Source organism: Triturus cristatus, chromosome 11 (assembly GCF_964204655.1).
Source record: "Triturus cristatus chromosome 11, aTriCri1.1, whole genome shotgun sequence".
In the NCBI taxonomy this organism is placed as follows: domain Eukaryota; kingdom Metazoa; phylum Chordata; class Amphibia; order Caudata; family Salamandridae; genus Triturus; species Triturus cristatus.
Window position 1 is genome coordinate 921,265,737 of NC_140594.1, and position 20,128 is coordinate 921,285,864.

The following is a 20,128-nucleotide window of genomic DNA, read 5'->3' on the forward strand; positions in this document are numbered from 1 at the left end:
GCCAGTGAGAAAAAGGAACAGAAGAAGGAAGTAGCACTGCCACTTACCAAGACTGGTGTGCCGCCCAATATGTTTTTTGGGAACACAAAATTATGCCTGCATCAGCAGTGTCCGGGGACCAAGCTGGGAGCTGCACCTCTGCATCAGCGGGCCCACCCCAGCAACCTAGGCCCACACCCATTAGTGTCGCAGAGGTAGCCAGTCTACTTGCGTAAACGAGCAGTGATGTTGAAATGTCATTATCGCAAAGTAGTACCTAATCAACGCAGGTGGAAACTCAGCAGATAAGTGGGCAACAATAGCCAGAACAACAGCCGCAACATCAGCCGCAACAACAGCCCACAATAGCAGTTGTTCCTCCTGAAGTAGGGACAGTTCAGGAAATCGAGCTTCTTGCAGATGAAGAAGAGCAAGCCACTCTTTAAGAAGATCCATTATCTTCCACATCCCCAGCAAAGAAAAGGAGGCTTAGTCCATCAACTTCTTCTTCAAGCACCCTTTATGATGATCTAGATACCACCTGGAACCCACCAGCTCAGTCTGAGAGTGAGGCACTCCCCGCTACAAGGTTAAGGAAAAGGAAGGTTCCAGGAAGCCTTAGAATTATGGAGGAATATGTAGAAGAGGAGGATGATGACGAGCCAGTCATCATGAAGATCACTCCTGCCCCAGTGGAGATGGAGACCGACATTATTATTACTAAGCCTGGGCGAAGCACTACGCTACGCTCGCGTAGTTTGCGAAGTTCGCGCTTCTTCGCACTACGCGAACTGCACGTAGCACAGTGCGAACACGCGTAGCGTAGTGTTGCGTAGTGCTGCGGTCATTTTTTGCTTGCTCGCGGTCCACAAGGTCAAGTTGGCGACCGCGAGCAAGCAAAATGACATCCCGGCGAGACTTTTTCCTTGTTCGCGATCAGCAACATCAAGTTGGCGATCGCGAGCATGGAAAATAAACCTCCCGGCGAGATTCCCAACGTGAGGAGGTCAGGTTTCTCATTGCGAGGGGTCGCGTATGCTCGCGACCGCTCGCGATGAGAAACTACCAGTTCGCGTTGAGAAAGCTGCCGCTCGAGTAAAAATCTACTCGAGCAGCAGAAAACTACAGCTCGCACTGTGCAAGATGCCATTTTCAATGATTGCACAGTGCCGGTTGCTTGTCCGCACTGTGCAATCATTGAAAACAACATCTTGCACAGTGCGAACATGTTACTACGCAGTTCGCGAAGTGCTACGCGTAGCTCGCGTAGTGCGAACTTCACTTTGCGTAGCTTCGCGAAGTGCTACTTCGCGAACTATGCCCACCCTTAAATATTACCCCATCCCAAATTGCTGTGAGGGATGTGGCATGGATAGCACCAACACAGGTAACACCAACACAACCTCCAGCTTCCATATTTGCATTTGCAAAGGCCCAGCAGGGACCTACATCCAGCTCAACCACCACCTCAGTAGGTAGTGGTACTGTAACTGCACAGAGTCAAATTCCAGGCACACCCTTGGGTTCATCCGGCATTGCAAGTAGCAGCTCCAGCAGCACAAGAAAGTTCACCTACCCAGTTTGGGACTTCTTTTCGGTCAGCAGTAAGGAGGACAACATTGCTATATGCTCAATTTGTCTACATGGTGTTAGTCGGGGTAAGCTTGGTACAAACTATGGTACCGGGAGGCCAAACAACGCATCTGAAAAAACATCACATGATCCAGTGGGAGGCACACCTACTTAACGTACAAAAAAGTAAAACCCATTGCTGCTCATGGGGATGAAGAAGTAGAAGAAGATATGATCGCTGCAGAAGGTGAACAAGAGGGAGACATTTTCTCTGGTACACAAAGTAGCCCTGTCCCCAGCAGTGTGGTGGAACTGCCCACATCCTCAGCAACATCGCAGCAGCACCGTAGTAAAATTCAGGGTGAGACACCAAGGCTAACAGAGTAGTGCAATGAAAAAAAGTGTGTCATTGAGCCTAACTGGGTTCAAGAAGTCACCTGCAGCAGCTGCACTAGAAAGGAAAAAAATCCAGCCTACCATTGTCAGCATTCCTAGGTCGGAGGGGCAGTATGAACGCAACCACCCAAAGACACGTTTGTACAATTGGAAGCTGGCTAAAATATTAGTGCTGGACCTTCTCCCTTTTTATTTTGTGGAAGGGGTGGGTTTCCTTGAATTTGTGACAGCCATCTGCCCTAAATGGAAGGTTCCCAGCCGGTTCTATTTCACAAGAGTTGCTGTTCCAGCACTACATCATGATGTGCTGGAATTGGTTGGAAAAGCATTGCAGCAGAGTGCTGTTCACAATATCCCCCTTACAACAGACATATGGACCAGTTGCCAAGCCACTGATTACATGTGCATCACTGCATACTGGATCTATTCTGTGGGGGTTAGAGAAAAGATATCTGAAGCAGGTGTTGTTGACACTGCTGAGATTTTGAATGCTACTCTGAAACATGCAACAGTAGCCATGTTCACCATGGAGAAATCTCATACTGCTGCAAACATTTTGGAAGAGTTTAACAGCAAGGTCTTTGAATGGCTGCGCCCAAGAGGGCTTAACATTAATTTTGTTGCCCAGTTAATGGCAGTAATATAGTTACGGCCATGCAGGATGGTGGCTATTTCAGGGTCCTGTGTTTGGCGCACTGCATTAACATTATTGTTCAAGACTTTCTGAAAAAAGAAGCCTGAGTCAGCAACTCAATGACCACCTGCAGAAGAAAATGCAAACATCTCAGCCATTCTTTTAAAGCCCGGAAGCAGCTGAGGATCATTTAACGTGATCATAGAATGCCAGTCAAAGCACTCATCCAGGAGGTGCCAACACGTTGGAACTCAACTTATTACATGCTTGATCGTCTGTTTGATCAGTACAGACCAATCAATGACTATGTTATGCAAAGAATAAGGGATGTGACTGTGAAAGGCATGACCCTACAGATGGACCAATGGGGCCTACTTAAATGCCTGACAGAGATGCTACTTCCTTTCGAGCTCTTCGCGTGTGAAGTCAGCACGGAGGACTGTACTATGGGTCAAGCTATCCCATTGTTGCGCATGCTAGGGCAAAAGTTGAAGGAGGTGTCTGAAAGGTACACAGGTGTGGAGGAAAAACATAAAGCATATGAGTTGGTGAAGAGCTTATCCCGTCGCTTAGCTGAAAATACATGGGTGAAAACTCACATTGTTTTAGGAAAACATTACATTTGTGCCACAATTCTGGACCCACGGTACAAATCGGCACTGAACACTAAAACATTAATTCCTGTTTCAGAAGTGGATGTTGCCCAGTACAAAACTTGGTTAGATGAAGCAGCCAGTGACTTGGAAAATGAGTGGCTGGTAATTAAAGGCCCGCTACTCAAACCCACAACAAGTACTGCAGCAGGGCATCCAACGTCAAGTTCAACTTCAGAGCCTGAGGGCAGTGTGTTTGGCTCAGAGCGGTCACCAATACTATCGATACAGCAAGAACCGGATCATCAGCCCCAAAATTGGCATGAGATTGGTATTTACAGCAAGGGTTTGCTAGGTCCAGTGCTGATGCAAAGACAAAAGAGGCCCAGCAAAGTGGAGCATCCCTGAACATTGAGCGGATGGTCCAGGCCTATCTGGATGACCCAACAGAAGTCTACATTGATCAAAACCCATTGCTGTATTGGTATGGGAAAAGGGGCCAATGGCCAGTGCTCAGCAGGCTGGCAATAAACTATCTGGCTTGCCCTGTCACAAGTGCCTCTTCTTAGCATGTTTTCAGTGCTGCTGGTGCCATTGTAACAATGAAAAGGACCAGTGTCTCGCCCAAATATGTGGAGAGGTTAACAATGATCAAAATGAATCAGCACTTTATACCACCGAAAAACAAAATATGTGAATCAACGCAGGAAGATGTGGACAGCGACTTAGGTGACGGAAGTAGTCTGTTAGATGATTACCTACTTCTGGTTAAACCACCAGGGTTTGAGGACAAGCTATACTTCCCTGACATTTAGGCTTTGAACTTCATACTTTCTTTCTTCCTTATTTACTTTTATTTGTGTGTGTCTCTGTCTTTCTGGTTCAAAACTTCAAATCACATCAAGTCCATCACCACCGTCTTGTAGTATTTTTATTGCCATATTGGAGTTGCAGCTCTGTGCATTTAACTTACGTCCACTCCTCCGAGTCCTGCTCCATCCTCCTTACTCGCCCTAAAACCATTTCCCTCATGCAAGATGATGATTGGATGGAGAATAGTACAAGAAAATGTTGCCTCGTCTAGTCCCTCCAAAAGCAGTGGAACATGATGACTACTATAGCTATCCTCCTTTCCGAGCCGAGACAGACTGCCCCTAACTTCAGATGAGAACAAGGAACAGGTAATGATGGCATGCAATGGACGCTGACTCTGAGGGATTGGTGTTTGTATTGTTGTTGTTTGTTGTGCATGAAGTGAATTCATTGTGTACTATTATTTAATCTATACACTAAAAGTGACTCAAGTCAATGTTTCCCTTCTTGTTGTTTAATAACAAAACTGTACTTCTACTGCAGGCTGATCCATTGCATTTTTTAATATGGAATCTGGACTTACTCGGTACACTGCAGACTGAATTGGACAACACCATGATGATGACCACAGTGACATAATATCTTCGCAGTCAGTCAGTAGGATCAGAGATGATTGATGGAATAACTCAGGGCGCTTCATGAGTGCCATAAAAGGTAAGCAAGTCAACAACAACCACGGCAGACCTACATGTCTGTGTAGTGGTGGAGTCGAGTCACAAGTGTAGTAGTGGTGGTATGACTGACAGCTGTGCATGCCATTGATTTAGTTACTTACTTTGGAAAATGCTCTGTTGCTGTATATGTGACATGTGTGATCTGTCTGGCTCAGTCAAAATCTAAGCTAAGTGGAGGTTGGGTGGGCGCCGTGGGCCTCTTCTGTCCTGTTGCTGTTGTAGGTTAATGCTGGAAAAAGACAACAGAGTAGACATGATTTAGCCATGCCGCTCTGAAAGTGTTTGCACTCCTCCGTAATTTATGCTTTTTTTTCTCCTTGATTTTTAAATATCCCTTAGGTTTTTCCATCTACACTTACAGGCCAGCCTTTACCCTGTGCTAAACAGAGAAAAACAACTCACACTCACCTACCAATCCACATATGCCAGTCAGGCAGTGGCACCCAAGATTGAAGGATGCAGCACCCATGGAAGGGTGGACCAAGAGGAATGCCGAGATGCAACTCCCCAATTTGACCAGGATAACATACAGTATCACTTTAGTATCAACATTCATCATCTTTTAAATTATTTGATATATTTTTTCTCTTCAATCATTACAACTGTGTGTTGTTGTTGTTTGCTCTTTGCTTATAATTGATCCCTACATCTATTTTTTAATTTTCTTTGCTAGCTTTAAAAAGTAAGCTCGGTAAAACAGAAGTAAAAATGTAGGTAATTTGGGTCTCTCTGAGGGCAGACAGGCATGGCAAATTGCATAATAATTCATACTATAGTGATGCCCTGTACTGTCTACTAGTCTAGTTAGTAAGCACTACTTATCATTAACCATCAAGTCATCATCATCATGCATTCATTTCCTTTTTCTCCCTTAACAGATTTAAGGATATGATGGTCGTCTTCCAAAATTGTGTTTTGTTGTTTGTCCATGCGTAGTGTTTTTCTTTGTCAAACCTTTCCCCAAACCCCTCTTCCCAACCATTCATCAAACCCTAACCCTCTTCGCCCGGGCTGTGTGATTTATAATGAGGTGTGCCTAAATTAAATGTACACCAATAATTGATCACACGCTTGCTGGGGTGGATGTGGTGAGAGCAACACTGATTCAATTTCAAGGTAGGTCGAGGGTCTTATTCTGCTTGCCCACCCATGCTCCGTATAATTGCAAGTCAATTTTTTGTCCGAAGGAACCTAATCCATCATAATTAAGTGCCGGCATCGATTGGATTCATCATCCTCCTACACAGCACTAAAGGTTACGCTTGTGTCAAGTGACTCGACACATCTACAGTTTGTAACTTGTTGTACTAGGCTATCCCCGCCACCATTATATTTTATTTTACTTAAGCATTGCTAATCAGCCTTTTTATTATTGTTTGACATTCTTCTTTTGTAATGTACTGTACTTTCTTCTACTACTCCTCCCAGAGTCTCTCTGAGGCGACCGACTGTCTCATTTTCTTTTTTTGCACATGCTGCTGCCAGTGTCTACTACTACCACCACAACCATGGCATCTTGGGAAACCAAACCATCATCGCCATGCAGTCATCACTGTGCCTAAGTTAAACTTACACCACAGGTAAGAGAATAAGTTTGGGGGAGGTATAATTAATAATGGAAATTAATTAATACATTCACACACCCCTTGAGTCCTCCTGTTGCAGAATGCATAGACTAGGAGGAGAGACTGACAATACTAGTAGGACAAGTCACTCAGTGAAGGGTACTGCATCTATCTGTTTGTGTGTTACAAAATCGGCAGATTATTTAAATCAAACACTGACTGTGGCCCTGCAGCAGCAAGTAAACTGTGTGATGTAAAACAGTAACCCCCACAAAACATTGACATTGTATGTAAAGTTTAATTATAAATATAATTTAATCCCGTAACAAAAATAAACTATGTAAAAAAATCCCACAATTCCTGACCCACCCCTCTCCCTAACCCCAACCAATGCCCAACAAGAAAAAGTCGAACCAATGTCCGGTGAACAATAAAACCCCAACTCCCAATTCCCACCCACCAAAAAAAGGAATAAAAAAGGGGAAGTCCAACAGGATCTTTCTTATCAGATTCGGCAGGCTCTGAGTTGCTTGTCCACCTGGACCTTTACCCGCTCCTCTAGGTGCTCCTCTAGGCATGCAATTCTGAGGGGCATCCAGTGGTTGAATGCCCTATAATTGCGCCCACGGGTGGCAGCAGTGTTGGATGTAGTGCGGTGGTGGGTGATTGCCTGACCGCTGTGCTGTACCACTGGAGGGGACTGGGCCTGGCTGGGGCCCAGGGCATTGGAGGAGGCTGCAGCTGTTGCCGCCTCCTTCTCCTCCTCTGCCAGAACCACCAGCCACTGGTATTCAGTTTGTATGGCCTCCACCTTCCAGCACCGGGCCATGGCTGCCAACTCCTTCATCTTCAGTTTAGATTATCCTTTGGAAGGAGTAGCTGTATCAAGAAGAAGAAAAAGGCTATTGTAAAAATATACTCTTAGCAAAACAGTAAGACAAATTAATTCTACACATAGTGGCACAGTAGCAGTAGCAAGCACAGTACATAACATTTGTGGTATGTATCTATCCTCCCACTTCCTCAGCCTCTAACATTTGTGGGAGTTTCAGGCATAATACTAGCACTATGGACTTGAGTATGCAGTATACCAGTCTTCTTCTTCAATCTTGTTTAGCGAAATTACGTAACCTTGTTGTAGCCGGCATGCCAGCTCAGTCAGCTTGTGCCCAAGACAAACATACTTGTGACGCAGACTCATGTTAGTTTTATTTACTACTGTCTGCAGGTGGGGAAGCTGACTACACAATCATCGTACTTTTCTATTACGGGTGGCACTGACCATACTCTGTTATATCAAAGGCAACTGCTCAATTTCACTTTCACCCTTCCCAGACTACTAAAAAAAGGCAGATAATATCTGATACAAATGATCATTGCTTATATAAGGGACGAAATGAGGTACTTTGTTTTGATTGATTGTGTAAACAATAACATGCAGCCGCTAGGCCGCCCATGGCAGGCTGACACAGTCGAAAATAAATTAACATAGGTCTCGGAGTCGGAGGGAGGCGCTTGATAACAACATACATACACAATATATATGTTGTGCTTGCAAACTACTGTGAGTCAAGAGTGTATTCTGAAAATACAACTTTGTTCTATTATCCTTGGCTTTGCTACTTTGGCGTGGTTTCTTTTACATTCTCTTCAAACTAAGACTCTTCATACAGTGACAGTCTCCACCTATGCTATCTATGATGAATACCATCCAGGCATCCATCGATTCAAAGTAAACATATCTATCATTCTTCTTAATCGCTCAACAAACCTTAGGTTGTTTCAACAACAACAAACATGTATACTTTTTTTTTTATACCACCACCCATTCGGCCTTTTTTGCTTGCTTGCCTTGGCTTTGAGTTTGACCCATGAAACACCCCAGAAGATTCTTGCTATCCACCTATACAGTTTCACCCACCCAAGCAGGCACTTTTTCTTTTACCTTCCACCCATCCTTCAACCTCCCATGCATCTGATTCCTTCCTATCAGCCACCTATGCATGCATATCCTTCTCTGCCAGTCATAAGTATTACATCTCGCCCATCCTTCCTTCTTCCACCCTTTTTCACTTTTTGTTCAACCCATCCATCAAGGTCATCTGATCTGACTCTTAGTCTTCTCCATAAAACTTTCACAGCTGAGTTGAAGTTAGATAGAAGAAGCATTAGTTACTCAACTCCTGCCGCTAATGCTATTGCTAATGCTAAGTAAAGGGTGTCTTCTTCAACCGTTGTTCACAACATCTTAGTCTCTCTCAACAGTACAGTGTACACCCTTGCAGCGAGTGTAATGTCAATAGGTAAGAAATATAACTTACCACCGCCCGCCACTGCTGCTGGCTTACCCCCTGCAGCTGCCGCATCTTCTTCTCCCTCCTTACTGGCCGCGTCGCCTACGCCGCTGGCTTCGTCACTGGTGGTCGGTATGCCTAGAAAAAACATTACGCATTTTTTAGATGACATATACACCTCCCCCTATTTATTCTTTTTCACTAGCAAGATTGAAAAAAAAGTTAATACATACATATACAACATACATCACTAGTACAAATCAGGTACTAGAGTAGAATAGACTAGCAGTAGTATGTCCTATCCTATCAAAAGTAGTAAAATATCTGGTTGGACATTTTGTTGGTGGGAATTGTCGAAAAGCCTCAAGATCAAGAAGACTAGAAAAGGACAACCCAAATGACTGGACTCAGTGGCTATTGGTGAATCTGAGTTTTGAGACCTTTTAAATAAAGAGTGGCCAACTGGGAAAGCTTAGCTACAGACAGACAAATAGTAGAAGTACAGAGAGTCATAGCAGAGGAAGTTAGAGGCAGGGATAACAAGAATTTAGAAACAGATATTCTAGATCAAAGAAGAATTGGTAAAAAATAGCATCAGGAAACGGAAATAATAGTTAGGAAAAAATAAGATGCAGTAAAAGATAGGGAAGTATAATTAATAATATTAACAACAGGAAGACTTACTGCGGCCAGCAGCAGAGCCCTCGGTAGAGGAGTGGTCCTGGCTGGCATCTTGTGCAGCTGCTCCCCCCGACTCCAACGACCCTGTTTTCTTGCCCCTGGATGACAGAAAGAGACAAACATTGATGATTGGTGTGAAACAAATAAAATATTTTAAAAAACGCTCCAAAAAATATTTATGGAAACAACAATTGCAATAAAATTGACCTATCTAATCTGGTCGACTAGTAGTATCGCGGGATTCGAGGGCAGTCTACTTTTTATTTATGAACACTAATCCAGTGTCCCATTCTGATTCCAGAAAACTAACTAAGCCTAAGTACCACCTGACCTAGCCCACCTATTCCAGACGGGCCAATTGTTCACGAAGTCTGCATTTCCATCTATTTTAATCCTCAAAAATGCATAGATGGAGAACACATGCATCCATTTTTGCATACACCAAATTGTTGGTTGATTGCTGCTGATGTTCTGCTAGTGCTTCTAAGCCTATTACCACTCACTAAACAAACTACAAATGGTTCTACTAAGGACTGGGGTAAGCAGTATTCAGCAGCACGTGACGTAACAGAGGATGCGTCACGCGGACCGCTAAACAATTACCAACTAATACTAATAAGTAACTAAACCTATCAATCCACCACTCTCTCTTAGTGACTGGAGGACAAAGGAAGGACTAGAGTCTCTCTAGCATTAACTAACTTCAGTTCTCTAAAGTGAACTCTTACATAATCAGCTCAAGTGAGCACAAAGTTGCAAACAAGTAAGATTAGTAGCACCGAGCACCTGTGGAATAACAACCACAGAAGATTTTTAAACGTAATTTACCTGCTATGTAAGCAGCCGCATTCTTGCTATTCAGAAAAAAATGATATTTGCAATATATAGCACAGAGCAGAAAAACAAAAAATAGTAATTTTAAATAGCTACTCACCAAGCCCCGTGACCTCAACTCCTAGCAGGTCCAGCAGGTCCTGCTCCCGGTCCAGGATATCGGACCACCGGTGCATAAGCTGGTTAGGGGTGCGACGGACCCCAGAGCAGTGAAACACCGCCCAGTGCACCCTTCTCCACCACTGGTGATGCTCCCGGAGCCCGTACCCGGACCCAGGCCTGGCCTGCTACCAGGGTTAAGGGGAGGTGGCGTTGCACAAAAAAACAATTGCGGCCATCTCCACCTCTCTAAATAAGGACCGTGCCTGGACACCTTTTGGGTGCCGCCTTCCACAAGGACGGCGGTCAGGGCTCTGGCTACGCGCCTCTCCCTTTGCCATGGTTCTGGTACTCGGGGGGGGGCAGAAAAGAAAATTTAGGAATTAAAAAAGTAAGTAAAAGAAACGAAAAAAGCAAGTAATAAAAAAAGATTGAAAAAGTACTGAAGAACACACAAAAAGTAGAAAAAAAACTCAAAATATAGAATCAGGAAAATAGAGAGATAGATAATAAATAAAAAAGATCAAAAAAAAGTTTCCACAAACAAAGGATTGACAAGATAGAAGGTGGATAGAAAAGCAGGCCCAGAACCATAGCAAAAAAGTAAAAAACAAGATGGCCGCACCCGTTTAGAGGTGAACAATTTAGAATAACCTGTTCCATGAGGTATTGTCCCTTATTTTGCACACATGGATTTGCCCACTGGACAGTTTTAAATGCAGACTTTCGATCGTGCAGGACTTTCAATAAGAACAATTTTTTAGCAGAATAACAAAAGACATTGAATATCAATCAAAGGTAGGAGACAACGCAATCTTTAAAGCACCATAACTTTTGCAGATAGTTACTCTTTTACACTGTGAATAAGAGGACAGAAGATTAAAGTACTCTAGTGCTGTATCATAAATAAGAACATTATATATGCTGAAGCAGGTATAGCAAAAGGAAAACTTATCGCTTATAATCTTAAAGGTATTCCATCATATAATCATGATTTCTTCAAGTAACCCCCAAAGCATCACCCCATAAACAGCAAAATGCTGAATACTTTGGAAATGGCTAAAGACATCAGCATACCACGAGCCCATTACATTTTTTGAGACAGTAAGTAACACATGATAAAGTGCTCTCAAGAACACCACTAAACAGTTCATTATTAAATGGCATCAGTAGGTAAAGTTCAGTGGGGCAAGGCTGCAGGCAGTGTCCGAGGAGGGAGCGCCATCATCGAAGTGCTGCTGGATGAAGTTGCATTGAAGATTTCTTCATTCAAAAGTAGTCACTTTTTAGAAATCGAAAATCTCCAGTGGGATAAGTTGGAGGCTGTGGCCAATGAGAGTTCCATGTGGGCGGATATCCCTTTGATTAAGAATCACTGAAAAGAACATAGCAGGAGTTGCCACAAAGTCAGGCTGACCAATGATGGGCCTTGGGTGCAAGGATGAGCAGGTTAGTCTCAGTATTTTCCCAATTCTCAGAGCAGTTTTTAGCCAAGTTTTCGATTTTAGCTATCTGGACACCATTAGCATCACCACCAAGGGGCCAGGACTTGAAAGCACCATTTAGGAGTTAGGACTCACTCAGACTACGTCCAGGTGCAGGTTCAACATGGTTAGATCCTTTTCTGTCCCTAATAGTTCTGGTCAGGAGGCCAGCCAACTAACCTTAGGAGTCCTCTGTAGTCCTGGGTTTGAGAAGTGAAACAGGTAAAGCAGAAGGACAGGTCTCCGAGGTTCAATGCAGGCTCTGGCAGCAAAGTACTCCTTCCAGGTGCAGTAAGGCAGTTTTGTGAAGTACACAGCAGGCCACAGCAGCAAGATGTCCTATGAAATTCCTTCTGCAGGTCCAGAAAGTGAACTGAAGAGTGGGGATAAGGGTTTACTTGTTATACCTGTTGCCTTCTTTGAAATAGGAGAGTTCATCAAAAATGATCTTGAAGTGCTTGAAGTTTCCTCTCACTCCTGCCCTGGCAACAAGCTGGCTGTGTAAACAATGCAGGAGTAAAAATGTGTTTGTGTGAAGGCAGGGCATTGCCTATTCAGTTATAAGTGGGGCTGCGCCAAGCTCCCACCCATCCTGCTACTTGATGGCCTATTCAAGCACACCTACTTCCATATTGCGCAGCTATCTGGGTGTAATAAACAAAATCCAACTGCCAACTACACCTAATCATGTGACGCAGGGAAAGGCCGCAGGTACCAGATAGGGAAGGAAAATGCCAACTTTATAAAAGTGGCTTATATCAACACAAAACATGATGAACAGAATGCTGAACATTGTCAAACATCCACTCCCAGTCAGAGAGCTGGGTGCACCATGCCTTCCCAGTTTGGATCCAGCCATATGCAAATCAGTCTTGACACTGCTCAACAATGGGAAAGGTCCAGCTCTAACTGCCAGGCCTGGTCCCTCCTGGACTGGAAAACAAGCATCCTGAACTGGTTTTGGCGTATCACCCCTCATCAGCCAGGCTAGCTTGCATCCAGTGGTATAGCGAGCACAGGACCCACCTCTGGGCATACCATTCCCACTAAGGGCCACTTCTAGCATCAAAAAAAGATGATGGACAGAATCCTGAACATTGTCAAACATACACCCCTAGTCAGAGATCTGGGTTAAATCCATCATTTTTTTTGCAGGAGACAGCGTTTACAAAACAGTCATTACATCGCAGTCCCTTTACAATGCGGTCGTTACAACGACCGCTTTGGTAGAACATGATGCCTTTACAATCCAAGTCATTAGATTAACTTGCTGTAGGAGGCCCTCTAACATAAGGAATAGTATGATTTACTATTTCAACACCTTCCCTACTGTTTCTGGAATGGAGATGGAATGGTAAATTATACTATTCCTAAGTCCAGCATGCCTCCTTCAGCAAATCGATCTAATGACTTGCGTTGTAACGGTATTGCACTCTAACAACGCGGTCGTCGTAACAACCGCTTTGTAAAGGAATGCGATGCGATAGCATGCAATATAACATGTATTCTTTTTTTGCTCGGCATCCCACCCCAGTTTGGATCCAGCAATATACAAATCAGGGAGAACCTGGTTTGGAAGTTCAGGCTGGATAGTTCCCATGCATGAGGAGAAGGGTCAAGACTGATTTGCAAATTGCTGGGTCTAAACTGGGGTGGCAATGTGAGCAAAAGAACAATGAATTTAATCCAAATCTGTGACCGGGGTGAATGTTTGATTTGTGCAGCATTCCGTCCATCATTTGTTTCCACATCATTTTTTGTCTAAAGTAGGGTGGGTATGCCCAGACATGGGTCCTATGCTCACTGTGCCACTGGATTCAAGCTATCCTGGCTGATGAGGGGTAGATACCCCAAAACCGGTCCAGAATACTTGGTTCCAGTCCAGGGGGAACGTGGCTTGGCAGTTCGGGCTGGACTGTTCCCATGGGGAGCATGGTCACGAGGGATTTGCATATGGCTGGGTCCAAACTGGGGTGAAAGGGGGGAGCAAAAGAATGATGGACTTAACCCAGATCTGTGACTGCGGATGAATGTTTGATTTGTTCAGCATTTTGACAGTTTTTTGCACAGCAATATTCTGAAAGTGGCATTTCCAAGATTGAACTTAAAATCAGACTTTACCATTAAAGAGAATGTTTAATTACAATTTCTCAGATACCAAACAAAAAATGTTTATCAGTTCTCTGTCAAAAGTTAGTACTCATTAAATGTAATGAGGCAACACAATGTTATTCTTTGAGAGAGATGGCCTCACCGTAGTGAAAAGCAAATGTAGGAGTTTTTTACTACAGGACATGTAAAACTTAACAGTACATGTCCAACCTTTTAATTGTAATGCACCCTGCCCTATGGGCTACCTAGTGCTTACCTATTGGTGAATTATATGCAATAGAAGGAGAGTTTATAGCTGAGCAAGGAGGTTATATTGCCAAGTCAAATTGGCAGTTTAAAACTACATGCAGGCTGCAATAGCAGGCATGGGGCATGTTTTAAGGGGCTACTTAAGTGAGAGGCATAATATATTCTGCAGGCCCACTTGTATCCTTTAATTTGCAGACCCTTGGTATATGGTTTACCACTTTATTAGGGACCTCATAATTAAACGAAATATGCCAATCTGGTAAAAGTCAACTTTATCATTGTTTAAGGAGTGAATACAGTCAATTTCTCATTGGTTAGCAGTGGCGAATTCCACAGAGTCCTAAAACCAAATGAATTCAGCAACATAGGAGGGGAGAGAACACAACTTTTCGGTGTTCCTGTAGAGAAGGCAAGTCCAACACAACCCCCCTCAAGCCAAAATGTATGGGAGAGTAATCAATACATTGATGAGCTTTCTTGCTTAGGCAATAGAACATGAACAATGACCCTATACTGCAGAGGCTGTTGCCAATTCTATGCCCCTGTAAATTCAGTGAGTTCCCTTTGTCTACACCATCCTGAGCCACTGAACTCACCCATGGGAAACTCTTCTCCTCACCTGAGGACCCCATCTGTGCAGCACCTACCCTTAACTTGCTCACAGATGCATCCAAGTAGGGAGAAAGCACCACCATGGTCAACAAATTTATGTTGCCCATTCCACCCCTTAGACTTCAGTCCCAACTGAAGGAAAATTCTGCCAATAAGGACAGCAACTAGCAGAGGCCACTGACAGCTGACAGTGTTAATAGCCAGGCACCCGGCCATCCAGGGTTGCCTGACCTCTGAGGTTTTGTCAGAGTGGGAGGCAACTTCCCTGGCTGTTAGGTACCATACTTCCACTCTACCCCCACCTGTCCATGGGTGGTATCCTGAGACTGCATTTTCGGTCCGGGATCTGTTCCCTGAGCCATTCAGAGGTAAGGCGTGAGTCAGCCCTCACTCTGCCCTTACATCTGGGCTCCTATATCCTCCGCTTGGGAGTGGTACTCCCTGAAAATTGAACTATCAGGGAGTCCTGGGTGTCAGTCCCTCCCTCCCACCTCTCCTGACACTGGGGGCAACACATTCCCCAGAATGCAGTTTATGGGCACATGGGAATTACCTTTAACCATCCTCTGGGTCACCTCCCCACCCCACTCCATGGATACCAGGGCGATGTGGTGAAAAAATTCCTAACCCTGGATCAGAGTTACCCTACACACTTAGTTGGTGTAATGCTCTAGAGAAACCAGACTTTTCACTACTATGGTCCGGCTAGCCCTGGTGTCCCTCAAAGCAGTCACAGGGATCCCATTCAACGTCACCTGGTGGAAGTGATGACTCCCACCCTTAGGAATCACAATTCTACCCTCTTAGTTCACCTCCCAACTAAGAGAAATTAGGCAATGGTCTGCTTCCTACCTCTTGGGACTATTTACCCCTCAGGCTATACTGGCCATCCCAGTAGTGTTCCCACCAGTGGGAACTTTGGACAGAATCACCCTGCTTTTGTCCTAGCTGAGAACAACCAAAGCAGTGGGGTTGGAAATGGGGCAACCTAGGCCACTTCCCACTAGAAACAGCCCCCTGTTTTATGAGAAGGGGCTTGGGAAACTATTTCCTGACCTTAGTCTGAGACTTGTGTGTATCTCCGATGACCTACCCCTCACTCTGTTTTGGAGGACCCGAGCAACCATTCTTGCGGGTCACTCCCAGGTACCTTCTTGTGGACCCTGACTCTGATCCAGCAATCCAAATCCTTAGCAAGCTCTCTGGGGTCATAATGCTTATGATCCACAAGGTGTTAGTACAAATCTGTAAAGTTAAGACTAAATATGTACTCTCTACAATCAACTTGTAAAGACCCTTGCAATCACTCACTTCACTTCCCTTCCCGCAACCATCCAGTTCCTTGCAAAAATGACCAACACAATCCATCTAAATCTACTGGGCAATTTCTGGCTGTACCTGAACGTCTGCCTATACCTCTCTTGGGTGAACTCATATTTCCTTGGCAGGGTCTTCTTTTTGAGAGGATACTTCATCCTATTTCCTTTCCCTAAAGATCCCAGGGCATCCGTCCCCTCATTAGGAATGGACCTTCAGAGGACAGCCTCTAATCATCTCCAAAGACCCTATGTATCTCTAGGGCAACCTCATAGGCCTCAAACCAGTTGTCTATATTATCTCCCTCAACAATGTTAGGCCCTATATCCTTTTGGGGTGCGGGCTCTCTTTTCTCCAGTGGACACAAGAGTAATGCTGCCACCGTTGCTGCTGGTTTCTATAAAATTCCCCTTGAAGTGTTTGAGGTTTCCTGACTCCAAGCTGGCTGCATGAACAATGCAAGAGAGACCAGTCCTTTGTGTGAAGGCAGGGCACAGCTTATTTAGTTGCATCTGTGGCTGTTTCCGGATCCATCCCCCATCCTGTCAGTTGATGGCCCATCCAGGCACACCTAATCCCTCTATTTTGTGACTGTATGGGAGTATTAAACAATGTCCAACTGCCAACTACACCCAGGCATGTGAGCCAGAAACAGGTTGCAGGTAATAATTAGTTTGGGTAGGAATATGCCAACTTCCTAAAAGTTTGTCAGTTAATGGTGCCTACAAGGGATTACTTTTTAGGCAGGTGGGTTTCAATTTCTCATTTATTTCAGATGTCTCATCGTCAAATGGCAAATCAATTCAAGCAATATATGCATCTATGTATCTGTTGAAATAAATACAGTTAGCCAGGTGTATTTCTTCTGTTTGTTTTTTTGTTATGTTATTTTAATTTATTCAGCGCACAGCTACTCGGAAGTGTCCCGGCGCTATAGACTGCTGGGGAACCCGTCCTGGCCATCCCTGTGAGATGGTCCCTTTCTGGGTATCTCGAAGGTGAAACCAGGCATCCCCGGCGTCTGTGGGGGGCTGTTGTAGAGATGAGGCAAGCTTAATGCCCAGAGTTGCCAAGTGTGTTCCTGGTTAGAGTAGGTACTGAGGCGAGAATTATCGAGTCCGTTTTGACCCTGGTCCACAACCCTGCCGCGTCGGGAATTGAACCCTGGTCCCTGGCCGATTCTCTGCTTACGGGTCTGCCGCCCCTAACCAGTGAGCCACACCTCTCCACCATGTCAAAACACAAAATATATTGTAAGGGTTTAAAGCAAAATCCTCATCTAACATAGACAACAGATATTATGATTATTATGAATGAAAGTCAACTAGTCATCAATGTCCCAATACTCACTTCATTTAACATCACAAAGTGAGACTGTCCTACAGATAGGAACTACATCTCTGAATTAATTAGAACAACAACTAAAAGGAAAGTGAGTGAAGCATTGGCGTTTCAGTCTCTGTGTTACTGAAGCAGGACGCTGCACGAGACCGTTAGTAGACATTGTGGTGACTGATGTGGAAAGGAGTAACTTCCACATATTTTCCTAGGAGAGGATAAGTAATATTTAATTGAATGTATGCCATGCTTCAGACAAAAAGAAATTATTGCATCATTATAAATTTTGACTCAGTGACTAAGGGTCTTGGATATTTAAACAAATTCTGTGTCCTGAAGATGGTCTCACAGATTATTTCCAACAGAGACCAAAACTTCGACGTGTAACCCATCTTTTTTTAGGAAAGCGCATAAGTTTAGATTTACTGTTCCTAACTCCACTTTTAAGTACCATGAAAATTTGTATTTTGTCAAGGTACGTATATGTGGAGTTGGGTGTTGAAGATTTATACTTACCTTTGGATATTTTGAGTTTGATAATTTGACCTCTATATTTGTATTCCTTGATATTTTAGCTTCGATATGCAGGAGGCAGTGGCGGTTTCTTCGCTTGCACAGGGAAACATCGCCCCTTGCCTGCTGCGATATGCGCAGAACAAAATTAAATGGCAATGAAAAGATTTTGTTGCCCTTTTTTCAATTTTTACCTAGCTGCATGCTGTAGCAGCCAGCCTGCTTCGAGCTCAGAGACAAAGAGGGTGTGTCCTCTACTGCCGATTGGCAGCAGAAGACAGGAGCAGTCGTAGGCTGGATGATCCAAAGTGCACATGTCACTTTGGACGGCTGTCTTTCGCCATCCAAAGTGACATGTGCACTTTGAAGCTCCACACCTAGCTGTCTTAGATAGCTTGGTGGAGACCAAGCACAGGCCTAAAGGGCATCCAGCCAGGACGCTCCATCCAATCCTTGTGCCGCAGGTTAGCGCCGTGTTTGGTTAAGCAAGTCTGCTGGTCCCATGCTGCAGGAAAGTCGAAGATCGTGTCTGTAGTGAAGAGCGTGGTCAGGTAAGTGTTTTTTTAATGTATGTTTTGTGTTTAGTGTAGTATGTTTTGTGTTCCAGCAGGTGTCTGCCCGCCTCACCACTCTCGGTAGCTGGAAGTTGCCACTGGCAGGAGGCTTCCCATGTATTCAGCTCATTCCTAAATGGGAAAAAAGATTGGGGCAGTCCTCATGGATAAGGATCTGTTATTCCAAATCCTAGGGACACAGATGGAAAATGCCCCTTGCCTTGTTTATGCACTTCTGTATCTGGCCCTGAACGCCCCTTGAGTGCCTGTGCTAGATCAGCAGTCTTTGGCACACACTTATTGAGTCACGGAAGTACTTGAGGCTGTCTGGTAGAGAATGTACAACCGCTATCAGCTCATTGAGAGATCATTAAAAATGTTATTAATGGGTTGACCAGCCCTGGTGTGCACATCATGAAGTCCATGTGCAAGCACACCTGTCCACACTAATGTCATGGATGGGTTTTCCCTAAGGCGAATAATGGAGTATGTATACTCCTGTCAGAATTTATATTGATGTCGAAATAACACATGTAATCAAATCAGTAGAGAATATTTGTGCTTCACTATAATAGATATTACATGAGAAATGCAATATTACACTATTTTCCTTAGGAATTGTATTTTTTTTCCTGAAATGCTATTACTTACCCGGGCTTCCCATGGACCAACCACCTCCATGGATATAAATCACTGCTCTCCTTCGTGTAGTTGATGACTTTTTTGGAACATATAACCAAACCGGAACTTTATTAAATATTTCCTCAGTCACTGTAACATTTTCATCTGACTTTGGTTGAGCCTTTCCAGAAGACATGAGGATAGCCATAATGTCCACGTACTGTGATATCCCAGTCATCTCAGAAAATTCAACCTAGGGAGAAAATAAGTGTAATCTTGAAGTAAATCAATATTATGCAACAAATACAATAACGTGAATTGTAATAGTTTAACATATGTATAAGACAAGTTTTATAATGACGTATTAGGATTTTCCCAATAGAATAACAATGTTACTGTTTTTAGTTCCATACATGAACTTTTAGAGTTTTATCATTATTCACATACAAAGCTGCCTTCGATAAGTACACCTCAGCCTATTTGTTGGTTTATTGGTGGGTTTTATTTTGCTCAAAAACAAATATAGAAACACAAATGGAAATATCTAAATATTAATTTTAATGGGAAGAATGGAGCTTTTGTAAATTCGGTGTTTAATTCTAGAATGTTGAATCGCATGTTCTCTTTTGCTTCTAATACATTCCCTCTTTTGGTCAGTACTTTAATTGAGGGCACCCATCATCCATATTAAATGTGTTGTTGTACTTACACTGCCTCCATCAAACTAATGATATCAACTTAATTTTTAGCCTCCAATTTCAAATTAATTTAAATTTAATTTTGCCTCTCTATTGATATATACTGTATTAATCTACTAATAGTATTTAATTTTCAACATAGTCACGAACCTCTGAGTAGACGTCGTGGACCACCAGTGAAGATCCGCTGAAATCAAATGTACAGGTGCTAACATGTGAAAAAGGAGCATGGTGCTTGAAATGAACATTATAACATCAATGTTCTTAAATATTCATCTATAAGTTTCTCTTGCATGTCCACAAATACAAAAACAGCACAAAATGTGCATCATATATGCCACGTTGATGAAGTGTGTCTTGAACAACTTCAGAGATGTGTGTGGTTCCCACAGATATTTATGCTAGTAGAAGGGGTTATACTGGAGGAAACCTTTGT

At 43.6% G+C, this 20,128-nt stretch overlaps 1 protein-coding gene across 1 annotated transcript in view; it reads right to left on the reverse strand.

The window, feature by feature from the left end:
* LOC146785617 (arylacetamide deacetylase-like) overlaps nucleotides 1–20,128 on the reverse strand; it is a 320,075-nt gene that overhangs the window by 204,436 nt on the left and 95,511 nt on the right. Inside the window, exon 2 of the mRNA XM_085634880.1 lies at nucleotides 19,025–19,247. Within this exon, the coding sequence (XP_085491006.1) occupies nucleotides 19,025–19,247 (223 nt within the window). The remainder of the gene's footprint in view (nucleotides 1–19,024; nucleotides 19,248–20,128) is intronic.